Source organism: Silurus meridionalis, chromosome 15, assembly GCF_014805685.1.
Source record: "Silurus meridionalis isolate SWU-2019-XX chromosome 15, ASM1480568v1, whole genome shotgun sequence".
NCBI lineage: Eukaryota > Metazoa > Chordata > Actinopteri > Siluriformes > Siluridae > Silurus > Silurus meridionalis.
The window spans coordinates 19,940,586-19,959,315 of NC_060898.1; the positions used below are offsets into that span (position 1 = coordinate 19,940,586).

The window sequence follows — 18,730 nt, forward strand, 5'->3', positions numbered from 1 at the left end:
TTGCATAATGTACTTGCTACCCAGATTATTAATAATATAATCGTAAACTAATGTAATGTAATCTTTAATAATACCTGAATATGATTATATATGAAAAGTGATGCATGTAGTGAAATAAACATGTATTACACTTGAATAAAGGTTTTTTTTTAGAAGTAGCCGAGTCGTGTCGAGTGAAGTAGCTGCTTATTAACAGAAGAACACAAGTTCAGATGTATACAATACCACAAGCATGGCTCTGGGTCGATACAAAAATAATTGGCTTTTGGTTTACATCACATTTCTGAGCGTCAAGTGTTCGAGACCACATGATAAGTGCGTACAGACAGAATTGGCGAGCATGCTGAGCACGCAGGGGAGGAAAGGAAGAACCCTGCTGGGTTTTTTCTGTCTTTTTTTTTCCAACGGTAGTCCACAACTGTTATTCACAACCCCCTAAGAAGTCGGGTTCATCCCTCAAGTAGAACAACAGACCGTTTTAACTGGATGAGTGACTCAGGGGCCAACAGTTTTGCACCACACACAGCCTAGCAGCAGGATGATAGAGCAGTATCCTTTCCTAGTGGTTTTGCAGCCAATGCCTCGCAAGACTCTTATAACAAGCGGAAATCCATCCACGGCCCGCCGAGGACGCTCTCCTGCTCATTAGGAGCACAGTTTCCCAGCCTTATTCGCGTTCAGGGACATTACACATGCTCGTTTTGCAGCAGACCATCGCACAGATTTTACACAGGGAGCATTTTTGACAAATCTATGTGTCCTTAATGTGGGTTCATCACACCTTATTAGGAGCCATGTGCATGTCAAATCGTTATGGAGTCACGAACATCTTTATTCACCGCATTCCTTCACCCTCAGGAATCTCCATATGTGATGCTGAAGAAAAATCACGAGCAGCTGGTGGGGAACGATAAGTACGAGGGGTACTGCGTGGAGCTGGCCGCTGAGATCGCCAAGCATGTCGGCTACTCCTACAAGCTGGAACTTGTACACGACGGCAAGTACGGTGCCCGGGACCCTGATACCAAAATGTGGAACGGGATGGTCGGAGAGCTGGTGTATGGGGTAAGTTCTAAGATTCTGGTGAAAATTAACTTCTTGGGATAACGAGCAGTATTTTAATGAGACACTGAAACCTAGCATATCCATCTAACTATGCATTGTGTATATCACTGAATACAGGAGACTTGACACTCAAAAAAAACGTAAAAACGTGTGTAGACTTGAGTGTTTTGTCAATGAGGTGAATACGACCTTTGAATAATAGCGTCGTCAGGAACTTTAATGTGAAAAAACCTTACTTCAGCAATATCAAGGCATAATTTTAAGCAACTTTAATAAAGGAAGGCTTTAATTTTGTCTTCAAATGGCGAACAAAGCTTGTTTAAATTTTAATACCCGCCCTTGGGTTGTATTAATTTGCACACGCGATCGCCATTTCAGCACTGCGGGTGCTATATCAGTCTGTATGCATAGGCTTATATATTGTACATGCAAATTACAATGCCTCCAGCTGCACACCAAAATGGAGACGATATGACGATTTGTTAATGTAAGATAAAGGATTCTCTAGAGACCATGTTAGCAAATCATTGTCAGCAGGTATTTGGAGGTTTTGCGAATGTGTTGAATGCAAAAAGTTGTTCATTTGAATTACTGTAACGGATAATTATGATCCCGATACTGAGCAGAATGGAGTTATGGATGGAGACATTTTAAAACCTTGGGATGATTTTCAGTTAAGGCAAACTCCTGAGCAATCCCTTTAGACCAGGGCTCCCCAAACTATGGACCACCCCCACATTTGAAACGGCCCTCTAAACAATGCCAGAGACATTTTGAAAAGTCCTCTAATGGCCAATCACTGATGTCACTTGCCGTTTGTTTTTACATGTGAGACTGTGCGCTGCACGGAGAGCGCTATATAATATATTTATTGTTTATAATTTATTAATTATATAATTATATTTAGTAATTCATATATTATAATAAATCATATTTATTTTCTTTAGCACATTTTCATGATTCAGTACTGTATTGTTTTTCTTGTTTATTGACTGTTTATTAGCAGGTACGATTTAAACCAGCTACAGGTATCAGTAAAATCCACTACCGGTCGACCTCTAGTTATTAACATAACCTAATTATTTGTTAGATTCACACCAACCTTATGCCTATGCGTAGGTAAGTTACCGTATTTTCCGGACTATAAGCCGCAACTTTTTTCCCACGCTTTGAACCCCGCGGCTTAAACAACTAATATATGGATTTTTCCTGGGTTTTTCCCGGTTTCACAAGCTTTATGCCGAAAAACTGAGCCCCATAACATTAGACCAATTAAATTGCCGAACGGGTTCAGGTGAACCAATGAAACTCTTTATATTAAATCACATGCGCTCCCACTGAATTGGCTCCCACTGTTCCTCTGAAGTTTGACCTGCCGCTCACTCGGACTGTCTAGAGGAAATGCGAATCATTTGTCACACTAAAAAAACAACCGGGCATGAAAAACCGCACTTCACCTGTGTTCTGAGCTGCACGGCGTCAGGAGAAAAGCTTCACCGATGGTGATTTTTAAACGCACGACGATGCCAAAAGAAAAACTTATAGTTGTGAAAGGAAGGAGGAAGACAGTGAACAATGACTTTCTTGGTAGGCTACTGTTTAGATACAAGTCTTTCGTTAAAGCCTGTGTAAAGTTCATTAGTTTCAGTGTGCGGCTTATAGACAGGTGCGGCTTATTTATGTTCAAAATAAAAATCTTTCTCAAATTCAGTGGGTGCGGCTTATATTTGGGTGCGCCTAATAGTCCGGAAATTACGGTAATGTTTTGAATTCAATAGCAATAAATATTTAAAAAATGTCATTATGATAGTATCAATTTACTTTTAATAGGATGTATATCTTTGGATAAATTATGCTCATTTGTCTATAAGGTGCAAAACAAAATAATAAACTAATCTAGCATTAGAAGGAAAAATAAATACATTTAAAATAAAATAAAAATCTCCACAATAATACTGGTAGTCATTAATGACCCATGTCATTTACTGTTATAGACCGACCCCATTTAAAAAAAGGTAAAATTATGTGGCCCACACAGAAAAAAGTTTGGGGAACCCCTGTTTTTGACCTAAAATTGCAATGCAAAAACAACCCCGAAATATTCTCTGATTTAATCAGGGAAGATTAGGTTTTAATATGAAAAACAAGAATTTGCACGTTCTTCTTCCGCAAGTGTTTTCCTGCGTCGTTGTATGTTCATTAAATGGCCAAGCATGTCTCTTCTATACCGTCCATTCAAACGTTCCCATTCATATTGCCTGGAGGGAGAATTTCCTCGTTCCATCGTTCTCTCTCGCACTGACACAAATCCGTTTTGAAAAGGATAACAGAGTGTTATCAAAGTGGGCCACAACGAGCCTAGGAACAGATCATGCAATGTCCGAGCTTTAAAACCGACATCATGATAAAGATGTCTCTCGAACTGCTCATAATGCAATACTGCTCTGCTGCTCTGCACATTCCATTCGTCTGTTCTTAGTCCAAAGAGCGCCGCAGAAATGCAGTCCCCTTTGTTAACATGACTGGTTGATTGACAGAAACAAGAATGGGGATGATTTGAGGGTTTTTAAACAGACAGCCGTTTGCAGATGTTTCCTGATCAGAGCATTCATCCGCCTACATTTCGAGGAGAATAGAAAGCTGCCTGTAAAAAAAAGACTAAAGATTTCATATACATCTTAGTAATGACTGTGAGTGAGGCTGAGTCCCAGTCATGTATAGCTCTGTATAGATTTTTCTTTACGTAATCTAGAAGGTATTTGGTGTTATTATAAGGAGAGCACTAAGACCGGAGGGAACAGGTTTTAGCAACATTGACACACACACACACACACACACACACACACACACACACACCTGAATCATTCGTAATGCATTGTGACATTCAGTTGTTTGTAGGAAGGGAACTTAATTAAATCCCACAAATTGAGTATTTGACGATTTGGAATTCTGACATGCACAAATTCTGTTGACTGTTTAGTGTGTGTGTGTGTGTGTGTGTGTGTGTGTGTGTGTGTGTGTGTGTGTGTGTGTGTGTGTGTGTGCCAGACTTAGCAGCCAGAATGAATTTTAGTTATAAGATTGCCATAATGCCATTAAAAGGAAACCCAGGATGTCAGGTTGCTTTCTAAAAACGGACTACACATTATTTTTGCATTTGTCATACAGAAAGCCGATGTTGCCGTGGCTCCGCTCACCATCACTCTGGTCCGAGAAGAGGTCATCGACTTCTCCAAGCCCTTCATGAGCTTGGGCATCTCTATCATGATCAAGAAGCCCACCAAATCCAAACCGGGTGTCTTTTCCTTCCTGGACCCGCTTGCCTACGAAATCTGGATGTGTATAGTGTTTGCATACATCGGCGTGAGCGTGGTCCTGTTCCTGGTGAGCCGCTTCAGCCCGTACGAGTGGCACAGCGACGACTACGAGGACTGTGGCGAGCAGCAGAGCCAGAACCGGTCTCCGTCTCCAGAAGCAGGACAGTCGCAGTCACAGGGTCAGCACGGACAGAACCCCGGCCAACAGGACAAGCAGGAGAAACCACCCGAGCACAGCAACGAGTTCGGCATCTTTAACAGCCTGTGGTTCTCTCTGGGTGCCTTCATGCAGCAAGGCTGTGATATTTCACCCAGGTAACTTCTTATATTTCTATGACTAAAATGTGAACGCTAGCTATGAAAACAATGAAGGCAGTCAAAGTCAATAAGAAATTAAAGAAATAACTAAAAAAAATCACAGTTCCCAAACAGTAATCTCAAGGTAATCATTTTTAAAGTCGCAAACTATCAGTAAATCCTACTGGATTGAAAGGAAACAGGAAACATCAATAAAACGAGTGTGACAGGAATAGAAAAGCCAAATAGAGTAATAAAGGAAATCGGTACGCTGGAGCAGTTAAGAGTGAAAGTAATGAAAGATTTATGAATCATCAGCGGAGACGATTTTCCAAATTTGGAGCGTGAGAAGCACCTGGGGACAAGAGGGAGCTTTGAGGAGGGGGATTTTTTTGGATACTTTGAACATTTCTGTATATATGTATATATATATATATATATATATATATATATATATATATATATATATATATAGTATCTCACAAAAGTACACCGCTCACATTTCAGTAACCACTTTAGTATATCTTCTAAAGTGACGATACTATAGAAATGAAACTTGGATATATTTTAGAGTAGTAAATGTGCAGCTTAAATAGCAGTACAGATTTACTGTCCTCTGAAAATAACTCAACATACAGCCATTATTGTCTAAATAGCTGGCAACAGAAGTGAGTACACCCTAAGTGAAGATGTCAAAACTATGTCTAAAGTGTCAATATTTTGTGTGAGCACAATTGATATCTAGCACTGCTTTAAAACTCCTTAAAACAATGGAATTCACCAGAGCAGGTTGTTGCTGCGACCCTCCTCAACTATGGCACTTACACATGGCGCTTTTCCAACTTCTGCTTGAGAATGCCCCACAGGTGCTCAATAGGGTTCAGGTCTGGAGACATACTTGTCCACTCACTTGTCACCTTGAGCTTCCTCAGCAAGGCAGTCGTCATCTTGACGCTGTGTTTGGGGTCATTATTATGTTGGAAAACTAATATTCGGCTCAGTTTCTGCAGAGGAAGGCATAATTTTCTGTTTCAGAATGTAACAGTACATGTTGGAATCCATGTTTCCCTCAATGAATCGCAGCTTCCCAGTACCAGCAGCACTCATGCAGCCCCAGACCATCATTCTACCACCACCATGTTTGACTGTGGGCAAGATGCAATTTTCTTGGTATTTCTTACCAGGGGACACCACACATGCTGGACACCATCTGACTCAAACAGGTTTATCTTCATCTCATCAGCACACAGGACATGAGTCCAGTAATTCATGATCCTTGGAAAGGTTGTCTACAGCAGACTGTTTGCAGGTTTTCTTGTGTGCGAACTGCAGCTGACTTATTTTTGAGACGACGGTCATGCAAACCGTCTTGTTGCAGTTTGCGGCGTATTGCCTGAGCACTGACAAGCGGACCTTCCGCTTCTGCAACCTCTAAAGCAATCCTGGCAGCACTCATGCGTCTCTTTTTTGAAGCCAACTTCTGCACCTGAAGCACAGCACGAAGACTCAACTTCTTTGATCGACCCTTCCGAGGCCTTTTCTGAGTGGAAACCATTTTGTTAAACCTCTGTATGACCCTGACCACTGTACTGTAACTTTAGGGTGTTACCTCAGAGAATTCTTTGCTATGAGGTGCCATGTTAATCATCCAGTGGTCAGTATGAAAGAATTGTACTGAAACCAAGCAGTGGCATCTTGGCGGTGTTGGGATTTACATATACACTTAGAGCATTTGGCCGATGTCCTTATTCAGAGCGACTTACATATATCTCATTCATACAGCTGAGTGGCTTTGGGATTAAGGGCCTTTCTCGTGGGCCCAGGAGTGGCAGCTTGGTGTGGCTGGGATTTAAACTCATGACCTTAATCACTAATCTACCACCTCCCCTGATTTTAACTCATAAGCTTCTGGTCAGAAATACATCTTAACCACATTCATTTACACATTAGTAGTGGAACTTGAAGATAAGTTGGTCGCATGACCATATTTATTGTAGTAACTCGTCTGCAGACTCAGTGATGCACATTACTCAGCGTAAGCTTGGAGTTTATTGCATAAGTATACTATTTATTATTATATTTATTATCACGTAAAATTGTTTTTTATAAAAATACAGCACAGTGAAAATCCTTCTTTGCATACTGTATGCCAGCGATGTTTGGCGCTGGGGGTGTGAGAGCACAGGGTCAACCATGATACAGCGCCCCTGAAACACTGAGGGTTAGGGCCCTTGTTCAGGCGCCCAAGAGGGGCAGCTTGGCAAAACCGCGGCTTGAACCCAGACCTTCTGTAACTTAAAGCCCTAACCACTGTGCTACCCCCTTCTCCAAATGCAAAAAACTAATCTTAATCTCTGTGCAGTTTTAATACAATGAGGAAGGGGTGTTTTTATTTACATTGATGGCTTTTGGCGGACCCTTTTATCCAGAATGACTTACAATTACCTCATTTATGCAACTAAGCCCTTGCCCAGCAGTGTCAGCTCAGTGGTGCTGAGATTTGAACTTTTGACCTTCTGAGCAGAAGGCTAACATCTGAACCACAATGTTAATGTAATGCATGCACTGTTAATGTAATACACAAGTTTTGTACATTCAGTGCAGTAATTGCGCCATTTTACCTGAAATAAATGAACAGAATGGTGTGTTTTAAAAAATATTTTCTTTTTGTAGAAGGTTTGATCTGCTTTATGGTTTACCTGAGCTAGGAATATATGATGTAAAACCCTCTCTAGCATCACGTCTAGCAATTGGGTTTATTTCTACTAATTGTAAATCAAGATCTTTCCAGATTTGTATAGTTTACATGCAGAGTTTGTGAAATAAATTATACGACTAAAATCACACTCTTTTATTAATTGCATTACCTCAGACCGCTTGGTAAAAAAATCCAATTCGAAGCTGTAGTGTGCTTTGTGAATTATGTTCTACGACATGAATGCATGTCAAGGTCTATGGCTATGAGGTGGCAGTTCTGACCCAATTCTGTAGAACAGTGCACATCTCGCTGCAGCTACTGTATGTATTTCCTGACCTTTCATTTCCCGCTGTCTTAAACCCGAAGCTGTCTCGTCCCTACGGCTGAACTGACACTTGTCGTACTATTTTCTCTTGCCGTTAGTCATTATGGAGAGCATTAGCGTGTTGTATGGCTGCTGTATCGCTCGTATTCTCTGTTCTCTCCCCTCATTATAGCGAGATGGTCCCTGTGCCTCTGGAAGTTCCAGGCTCCTCAACTGTCGTTTGACATTTAGATACGACATATATATATCCGTGGCTTGAGGGGAGAGCTGGCACGCCTCAAATTAGATTCCGCTCTCAGTCTGGGACCCGGGCTGCCGTCGTTCTCCTCGCTGCGTGAGCTCAACAGCTGCAGATGTCCATCTCTGTCCATCTCTGACTGGCTAATTAAAGTTGGACTGAGCGCCAACCAGAAGGTCCTTATGAAAATCTTCACAGAAGCCATTGATCTGCTCTTATCGGGCAATTACACAGAGGAGCACATGGAGGAGGATGGATTGTGCTCTGGCCCCATGCGACCCCACAGAGACGGCGTGTTACATCAGGTAAATCTAAGGGAATGAGAGAATATAGAGCGAGGTAACACAAATCGTTTTCTCGATACTTTCTTCTCAGCACACATAAACTCTCTGCTGTGCTCTGAGAGGATGATTTGCAAAGCTCTTGCAGCTGGTTATGAATATACTAAATCAGGCGCTCTACGTACGTCAGCTGCGTTGGTTTTTTGGGTTTTTTTGGCAGCTTGAGCAGTATAATGTTGTATGTATGCAGTCCTTGACACTCGAGTGCACTGATTTACTAAGATTTCACCCCAAAAAATGAGCACTAATTCGAATGTCTAATCAGATGAATTATGCGAGCTGAGGGTGATTTGACAAAAATATATTTGCATAAATTGAGTCATGTGGAAAGAAGTGGAGGGAAAAGGTGGGGGCGAGTTTAGTAGTGAAAAATACAGCTCATAAAAAGTCAAAAATTGTTTTCGAAAAGAGTGAAACAAACTTTTCACATGTGTAGGCTGCACATTGAGTATAGTGCGGATTAAAGGCTATTTCAGTAACCTTTATTAGGAAAGTTCTTTATTTATACTATGTGGGCAAAAATTTGTGGACACCTGAGCATAAGATTGTGGTAATTTGAGAGGTTTCATTCAGACACAAGACCATTGGTAACATCAGGTAGTGATATTAGTGAGGTGAGGTGAGGTAAGGTGAGGTGAGGTGAGGTGAGGTGAGGTGGCCAGGAGTGAAGTCAGCGTTCCAATTCAATTTAATTCCAAAGGATTTCGATAGGTTTGAGGTCAGAGCTCTATAACAGGCCAATCAAGGTCTTCCATTTCAACCTATGTAAACCATATCCTGCATGAAGATTGCTTCAAGCAAAGAGGCATTGTCATGTAGGAACAGGTTTGTGCCACGTAGTTCAAGTGAATGGAAAATTAATTTCTACTACATCCAAAGACATGGCTGCATCAGCTGTTAATGCAGAGTGTTAATGCAGCTACTAGCATGAACATTGAACCCTTTGAAACATTATTTGTTTCAAAATAACCAAGTTGCTTTGTGAGTCAGTGTAGAAAATCACTCTAAGTGAAAATAAATCAATTTGCTAATAAAAGATGTTTAAGACCAGTGCAGTCAAATGAAATATTTCTGTGGAATAATTTGATTACACATATTCATCTGTAAGTCATTCAGAGTGGGTTATTTTTTCTCTAGACAGATTTGGGGCATAAAGAGATCTTCTGGAGGATGCTTCAAGTTTTGGGTGTTATATAAGCTAAATGCTGCCTCACCATACCTACTGTTTTTGTATTCTTCAAGAAGATCCGAGATAGATTTTGGGCCTAAGCAATTGGGCGATTTATAGACAGGTAGCAACACAGGCTTGTGCAATATCGATTTTTTTCCTGTTTGCAATTCACAGTTTAAAAAAATGTGACAGACAATTTAATCATCCAGAACCAAGCAAATACAACAAGCATTTCCATTGTTTAAGGTTTAAAGTGGGTTTCAGGATGGGCGTAATCATGGTTACCTGCTGTGCAGTCGGAAACTGCTTATAGACAGATTTTGGATTCTGCAGTAATGTGAAGTAAACTGTAAAAGATAAAAAAAACATAACAGTACATTTTGTGGTAAAATCCTTTCACAAAATCCTTTGTAATGGTACTAAATTATATATATATATATATATATATATATATATATATATATATATATATATATATATATATATATATATGTGTGTGTGTGTGTGTGTGTGTGTGTGTGTGTGTGTGTGTGTGTGTGTGTGTGGGTGTGTGTGTGTGTGTGGTGGTATTAAAAAGTTTAGAAACTAGTATTGTAAATTGCCAACAGTTAACAGCGCAAGGATGAACGCACAGTCACAGGGAGCACCGACTATCATAAGTCAGTGTTTCAAAACACATCGTCCTGCATTTGCCACATAACTAATTTGCCGGATTTTCCCGGTCTCTCACGTATAGCACCATAGACCAAAAAACGTATAGGGAATTGTTTTTATGGAGTTTTATGTTGAAATAATGAAATTTATTAATGGAAATATAATGATCAATTATAAAATGAAGTAATATTTGAATACAGTACAGAACGTAAAGAATGCGGTGACGCGTATCTTTAACTCAGCTTCTTTTTTGACGTCATTGGACAACAAATAAACAGGCAGAGAAACTACACATAGGCTACACTACTGTAGAACTGTATACAGTACAATACAGTACTGTACAGTTCTCACTATAAACGTGATACAGTGTACTGTATTTCTACCAATTTACACAAAATTCATCTCGCTGTATTCTTGCAAATGTTTTCTGTGTGTTTAAAGTGTGTGGGAGGATGAGTTACGGCTTAAACCAAAACGGAAAAAATAATTTGGGGGCTGGCGTCCGTTTATCGCGTTTTTTCTGTTTATCGCAGGCGGTTTTGAACCGTAACTACAGCGATAAACGGGGGATTACTGTACATCGGGAGCTGTGCAGCTCATGTTTTTCTGAGCACGTGCGTTACCATGTCTGCGATTTCATCACGGGCAGCAAGTTAGAACAAATTCTGCGTGAAACTGGTCAAATCTGCCACAGAGATATTTGACATGGCAAGTTTACTCCGATGCTGCAATGAGTCGTTCGAGGTGATTTGAGTGCCACTCGTGCTTCAAGAGCGAAAGAACATCACCGGAAAATGACAGATCAGACAGACACCATTGCGGAGATCCAGTGAGAATCACAGGAGGTGTTTGACACGCTTCAAAAGAAGACTTCAGGATATATTTCAGAAGTGGCAGGAATGATGGAAACTCTGTATTGCTGTGCAAGGAGATTATTTTGAAGGTGTTAGTATACACGTACATAAATAAAGTACCTTCTTGTAAACAGAGCAGTCTCGAAGAGCAGTCCCTTGATATGTATACTGTATATATATATATATCAATATATATATCAATATATATATCAATATATATATATATATATGTGTGTGTGTGTGTGTGTGTGTGTGTGTGTGTGTGTGTGTGTGTGTGTGTGTGGGTGGGTGTGTGTGTGTGTGTGGTGGTATTAAAAGTTTAGAAACTAGTATTGTAAATTGCCAACAGTTAACAGCGCAAGGATGAACGCACAGTCACAGGGAGCACCGACTATCATAAGTCAGTGTTTCAAAACACATCGTCCTGCATTTGCCACATAACTAATTTGCCGGATTTTCGGTCTCTCACGTATAGCACCATAGACCAAAAACGATAGGGAATTGTTTTATGGAGTTTTATGTTGAAATAATGAAATTTATTAATGGAAATATAATGATCAATTATAAAATGAAGTAATATTTGAATACAGTACAGAACGTAAAGAATGCGGTGACGCGTATCTTTAACTCAGCTTCTTTTTTGACGTCATTGGACAACAAATAAACAGGCAGAGAAACTACACATAGGCTACACTACTGTAGAACTGTATACAGTACAATACAGTACTGTACAGTTCTCACTATAAACGTGATACAGTGTACTGTATTTCTACCAATTTACACAAAATTCATCTCGCTGTATTCTTGCAAATGTTTTCTGTGTGTTTAAAGTGTGTGGGAGGATGAGTTACGGCTTAAACCAAAACGGAAAAAATAATTTGGGGGCTGGCGTCCGTTTATCGCGGTTTTTCTGTTTATCGCAGGCGGTTTTGAACCGTAACTACAGCGATAAACGGGGGATTACTGTACATCGGGAGCTGTGCAGCTCATGTTTTTCTGAGCACGTGCGTTACCATGTCTGCGATTTCATCACGGGCAGCAAGTTAGAACAAATTCTGCGTGAAACTGGTCAAATCTGCCACAGAGATATTTGACATGGCAAGTTTACTCCGATGCTGCAATGAGTCGTTCGAGGTGATTTGAGTGCCACTCGTGCTTCAAGAGCGAAAGAACATCACCGGAAAATGACAGATCAGACAGACACCATTGCGGAGATCCAGTGAGAATCACAGGAGGTGTTTGACACGCTTCAAAAAGAAGACTTCCAGGATATATTTCAGAAGTGGCAGGAATGATGGAAACTCTGTATTGCTGTGCAAGGAGATTATTTTGAAGGTGTTAGTATACACGTACATAAATAAAGTACCTTCTTGTAAACAGAGCAGTCTCGAAAGAGCAGTCCCTTGATATGTATACTGTATATATATATATATATATATATATATATATATATATATATATATACGTGTGTGTGTGTACAGTGTAAAGTACTACACTGAGTAAGTTGAATATTGATTGGTTTTATTCAATAAATAGGAGAAGGGGGGGTGACTTGCAGTTGATTTTAAAGCATTCACAGTATCTGTGTAAATCAGTCTAGGAAAATATGCTTATTGGCCCAACGACCATTTAATAATAGAAAAACAGACTGTTGTCTGGATGTATTTTTGATCATAAAGTGATGATGAAGTTGCTATTGCACGCACCTTCTCAACAACAAACTTGTATTCTGATAATGCGCCAAAACCCAATACGATATTATTATTATTATTATTTATATTACTATTTAAAAATATCTAATATGCACATCCAGTGTTTTATTTGAGAAACTTTGCAAATCGGAACAATCCATTTGAAGTGCAAGCGTGTTTGTCCTTGATAAATGTCAGGCCCGCCACTCAAAGCGCTCGCTGCTCACAAGGTAATTCATGTCAGCTCATGCACACATGGGCCTTATCATCTCAAAGAAAAGACACTTTCCCTCTGGCTGTGTTACTTCAGTTAGCCTGTCTGATTTTCAGAGCAGCTGTTTAATCTGATAAGGCACATGAATGGATTTCTTCTCCTTGCACTGATAAAGGTATAATGGTAAAAAGAAGACGAAAAAAACCCCAAGAATCTTTGCTCCTCCTACCCGTCCTTTTCTGAGGCAGACCAGCAAATGGCGCAGTGAAGAAAGGCAATCAGGGCCATTTTGTTTCGAAGCTGTTAGAAGGCGAGGTTGTGAGAATGTGGCAGAGTTGATTAGCTGGCGTTGCGCTAAAGGCTTTGGCAGAGATCTGTTGTAGCACAGCGGAGCGGACTGGCACAGTTCGTTTGGCTAGTACAACACTGCTGCAGACGGAGATGTATTATATCAGTCACTTCTGCTAGATTGTTCCACATCTCTTTTCCTGTTGTTGCGCATGCTTTGGGATTTTACGTGGCTTATCTGCTACATGCTGACATTGTCACATGCACTGTCGTCTATTTTCGCCAGCGCACCACACAACGCATTACTGCGACAGCAGGCGTCTCTGCGCACGGGATTGTGGAAATACGGTTCACATGGCTGGAGCCTCTGTTGGCGTGCATTCAGTTCTGCACTCTGCTCACACGGCCCGATATTAGGTTATGCAAATGGCCTGAGCTTGATGTTAATGGTTTCAGCACTAAACAAAACGGTTCCTGCAGATTTAAATGTCAGGGTTGCCCACTGACACACAAGGAACCGTATTGACGAAGAAGGTCTCGATTTATATGATTTATCGATTCCAACTAAAGACAATAGGGCGAGATTTATGGTAATGCACGCACACATTACATTATTAATCTTGATTGTTCTGACATTTTCACATGCCGAAGCATTCTGAGGACATTATCATAACAGTGCAGGGTGCAAACGTGTCTGCAGGAGCACCATCAGGACGAATTGCATCACTCAAATACATATTATATATTATATATTAGCTTGCTTTATGGCAAAACATACCCAATGCTTTACTTTTTACTTTTAGGTGCCTTAGCCTGATATAAAGCCTACTGCTCAAAATCTGGTGCTAAACCTTTTTGGCTAAACTACAGTTTATTAAAATTTTTTTATTAGCTCTTATAAAAACACACTAACAATGCCCAAATAAACTAAATACAATCACAAAACGAGATCTATTAGGTTCATAGTGCTCTTCATGGGGCCGCCAGTGCCATTATATTATACTCTATCTATCATGTTAAGTGAATTAGGAAGGCATTAGTTCTGTCTAAATCAGAATTGCACAAACTTTTTCCTCTAAGAGGCCTAAATCGAACTTGATTGATGGTCGTAGGCTGTAAGTAAATTAGCATAACACCAAATAATTTGATTTACGATATTGAAATAAAATAATTTTTTATGGTTCCCCAAAATAAATACATGAATAAATAGAAAACGTTCAATTGAATTCAAGATTTCTATAGCGCTTTTCACAATGGACACTGAACTATAGAGTCAATCCCTAATACAGCTATTCAGGATGTAAGCAGTACAGAGATATAGTATCATATTTGTGACCTTTAATGAGAGCCATGAAGCTGGTCCTTAGTTTTTTGTAAAGTTGCGCTCAAATTGAATTGAAATGAATTTATATTTTCTACACTTCATTTCAATTTACATTTTTTGCAGCTTAAAAATAAAACAAAATATGTTCTATCAAATATTAAACTACAAAGATCTGTATTAGTGCCTTTTCCCCCTCTTCTCATATATGCCACAGAAGGCTAAATGAAGTCACCATGTCAAATCAACATGGCTGCTCGAACAGCAAATGGTGTACAGTACTTCTCGAGCAGTTTTAGCTTTAAATAAGTTAATATACAGATGCAGTACTTAAATCCATAACTGAATAATAACTAATTGTTGTTTCAACTAGAATTATTTTTAATGCTGTTGCTAACTAGCGAGCTGTCTGCTAGCTAGCTGGTTGCTATGATACTTCTATTACAAAATACCACTGTATTTAATAAAAATACAAGGTCTTTAAGATTGAATTCAGTACATTACTTACATTTTACAAAATAAAACATGCTTAAGAGATGAAGGTCCCATCTCAGAACCATCCTTTTAGCAAAGCCTGTATGCCTTAACCGCATGCTTTTTGCCTTACAAGGAATAAGTGCCTGCTAAAATAAATAAATGTATGGCACTGGAAGAGAAAGGGATCCTCTCGACCTTAAGCCTTCAGATCATGAAGGGCAGCTCTGTGTAAAATAGAAAAGCCATTACCTGAATATAAATGGATTCTTAAAGATGTGCCTACCAGCTAAGGAATATCTGACCAGATTGAAAGTTGCACAGATGTTTTGTTGGTTCCAATTCTGAAATTGGAAGAAAGGAAGGAAGGAAGAAGGAAGGAAGGATGGAAGGAAGGAAGGATGGAAGGAAGGATGGATGGAAGGAAGGATGGATGGAAGGAAGGAAGGAAGAAAGGAAGGAAGGATGGAAGGAAGGAAGGATGGAAGGAAGGATGGATGGATGGATAGATGGAAGGAAGAAAGCAAGGAAGGAAGGAAGGATGGAAGGAAGGAAGGATGGAAGGAAGGCTGGATGGATGGATGGATGGATGGATGGATGGATAGATGGAAGGAAGAAAGCAAGGAAGGAAGGAAGGAAGGAGGGAAGGAAGGAAGGAAGGATGGATGGAAGGAAGGAAAGGAAGGAAGGAAGGAAGGAAGGAAGGAATTCCCTTTGACTAAGGTTAAAATTAGTTTTAGATGCAGGCATATTCTCTGTGTGTATGGGGGGTATAATCCTTTGGAAGTGTTACACACAGTGCATGTTTGTCTGTGTGTGTGTGTGTGTGTGTGTGTGTGTGTGTGTGTGTGTGTGCATGTTTGTGTAGCCTTGTTATGTTCCACCACATTTCTCATTTGTTTACATATTCACAAACATTCACACCCTGTTTACGTACCACCATTCGCACATACACTTTGGCATCACACACACACACACACACACACACACACACACACACAGCAGCCCAGGGCCTTTATCGTTGCAGAGGTGACCCTGCCACCACCAGAGTGTGGGCATGTTCAGCGCTGTTAAACACGGCCGGCTCTCCAGAGAGGACAGCTTGTCACAGCTCTTGATGTGTTTGCTTTCCTGATATCCATAATGGTAAAGACACCAGCGAGAGCTTTAACTACATGAGATGAATAGGAGCTGAAAGGGTGATGCAGCGCGTCTCCACGGAGTTTGTATATCTTATTAAAACTTGAAAAGCTTTTGGGCTTGGAGTATCAAAGTGACCTATATTTTGAGAATTAGTTACTCCATTAATTAATTTCTGTGATTCATTAGAGGGTTTTAAGCGGCGAGATATGCTGAGTTTAACCGAGCCGTGGGAGAGCTGACACGTTGTAATCTATGTGTCAGATACTGTATGTCAGGTGGCAAGAAAGCTGTCCAAATTATTAACCTAGATTTCTAAAATCAGCTACATGCAAAAGAGAGAACAATATTTGTTAGCTCTCTTATGTTTATTTCTTAGCCGCTGAGTGTTTTTTTATTTAATTTGTCCATTCATCCAACTTCTGAGATCTGGTTAGTGCAAAATGGCAGACAAATGGTTGAATGTTTGTTCGATCGATTTGCCGTTATCACTGAACCAGCAGATAAACTGGATAGATATGGCATCGAACCAAATAGAGTCAAGGTCACAGTAAGGTCAAATGTCTAAAAGTAATTTGTTTTCAGTAGATTTCTTTATATGGTGGATTTAAAAGATATTTATGGTGTAGGCAATTTGTTTCAAATTTATATATCTTTCGGGTTCTTCCGTTAGGGGTCGCCACAGCGGATCCTCCGCATGTTTTGATTTGGCACATGTTTTACGCTGGATGCCCTTCCTAACGCAACCCTCCCCAATTTATCCGGGCTTGGGACCAGCACTGAGAGTGGCTGGGGATGGTTCCCTGACCGGGAATCGAACCCGGGTCGCAGCGGTGAGAGCGCTGCATCTTAACCACTAGACCACCAGGGGACCATTTTTCAAATTCAAATTTAATTTGTGTATATATGTATATATATATATGTATATATATATATATATATATATATATATATATATATATATATATATATATATATATATATATATATATATATATATAATACACTCTAGCAAAAAGTATATAGCTGTATATACATCTATGAATTAACAGAAGGGATAGATATGTATGACAGTAGTACAGATTAAAGTGCCTAAAGTGTGATGTAATTGTCATTAAAGTGTTCATGTGCTTGTATAAAAAGTGAAAAGTGAAGTGACGCTGTGCTAGTCCAGTCCAGTTAGAGTTCCACTAGTCATGCAAATCAATGTGAATATTTGTATTCACTATTAATGTGAATACATAATGTTTGGCATATAAATTATTATGGAACAAAAACCCAGAGACTGATGGGACCATATCGTGAACATATTAACGTGGATTGTGGTTGACTTAAAGACCACCATTTTACCAAACCCAACCTTTATAAGCAGGCAGGTCTTTTGTTAATAAATTCAGATTCATTTTTCAAAGCGTTTTTACAATGGGCATTGTAACAAAGAAGCTTTAAGGAAATAAATTAAATAAATACATGAATAACTATAAAACTATACGTTTTCTGTCTAATGAGCAAAACAGTGGTGATGCTGAGGATGAAAAGACCTCCCTTATATGATATTTAAGAAGAAACATTGAAAGTAATCTTGAGGGGAACCAGACTCAAAAGGGAATCCATCCTCTTCATATCACAATTTCATTGTTGCTGAAAATAAACTGAAAATTTTTATAGCTTTTTTACATCACAGATTGACATGTCAATAAATCCTGCGATGTACGTGAATTTTGGCTACTTACGACTTTGTAAAAATAAAACTAAAGACAAATAATAGAAAAAAGGAAGGATCATTCGTTATGTGCTTGTGGGGATTGTCAGGGATTTTTTGGCAACCGAAGGCAGACGACCTTGTTTTTATTGCTTAAAGAAATAAGCAAAAGTGATGGTGCAGAACAAAATGGTTAAAAATAAAAAGGGATGTGTCATCTCTGTTTCTGAAACTTGTTGGTCTGTCGCTCTGGAAAATATGACCTTATATATGCGTTGTCAGATTTTATGGACTCTGAATGGTCACAGACGAGCAGAGCGGATCATGGAGTGGAGAGGACAGAAGACTGTAAGAAACACAGCTGCATTTTAAAGTAATTACGCAAGTCTTTCATTGGTTTTATCGACCGTGTCCACTTGCCGGATCATCTCTCAAACAGCGTTGCACATGTTGCATGTGTTTTACAGGAATGCCACGTCAGGTAACCGAAAGGTCGGTATTAGCAACATTCTCACAACAGCTCTAAAAAGCTCTACTTCACCACAAGGACAAAAATAATCAATACTAAAAAAGTCTTACTCAATCAGCCCGTTTTTTCCATCATCAGCCATGGGAAGTAAATCCAGCTCTAGTTTCTAGCATTTTACTTTTATACTTTTCTGTAACAGAGGGGGTTTCCAAAAGCTTATTTGACTACAGTTAGCATAATCAGTGTCAGATAACATTGTAGCAGTAACTGTGTCGTAATAATGTTCGTAAAAGGTCAACAAAGCCATCCGTACAATTCCTCCGAAATGAACAGCCACAGAATGTAGTCATCCAATCGTGTTATTTTTGCTAATAAAAGAGAGGGAAATGAACAGAAATGAGCAGAGATGTTGGACTACATTAATAGCTTCAGTAATATCATTTCAGTTTTAAGCAGTCATCATGGTTATAT

The 18,730-nt window shown here is 39.6% G+C and overlaps 1 protein-coding gene across 1 annotated transcript in view; it reads left to right on the forward strand.

Moving 5' to 3' along the window:
• gria1b (glutamate receptor, ionotropic, AMPA 1b) overlaps nucleotides 1–18,730 on the forward strand; it is a 90,142-nt gene that overhangs the window by 50,133 nt on the left and 21,279 nt on the right. The window contains 2 exon segments of the mRNA XM_046867577.1: nucleotides 859–1,065; nucleotides 4,234–4,697. Coding sequence (XP_046723533.1) covers nucleotides 859–1,065; nucleotides 4,234–4,697 — 671 coding nt within the window.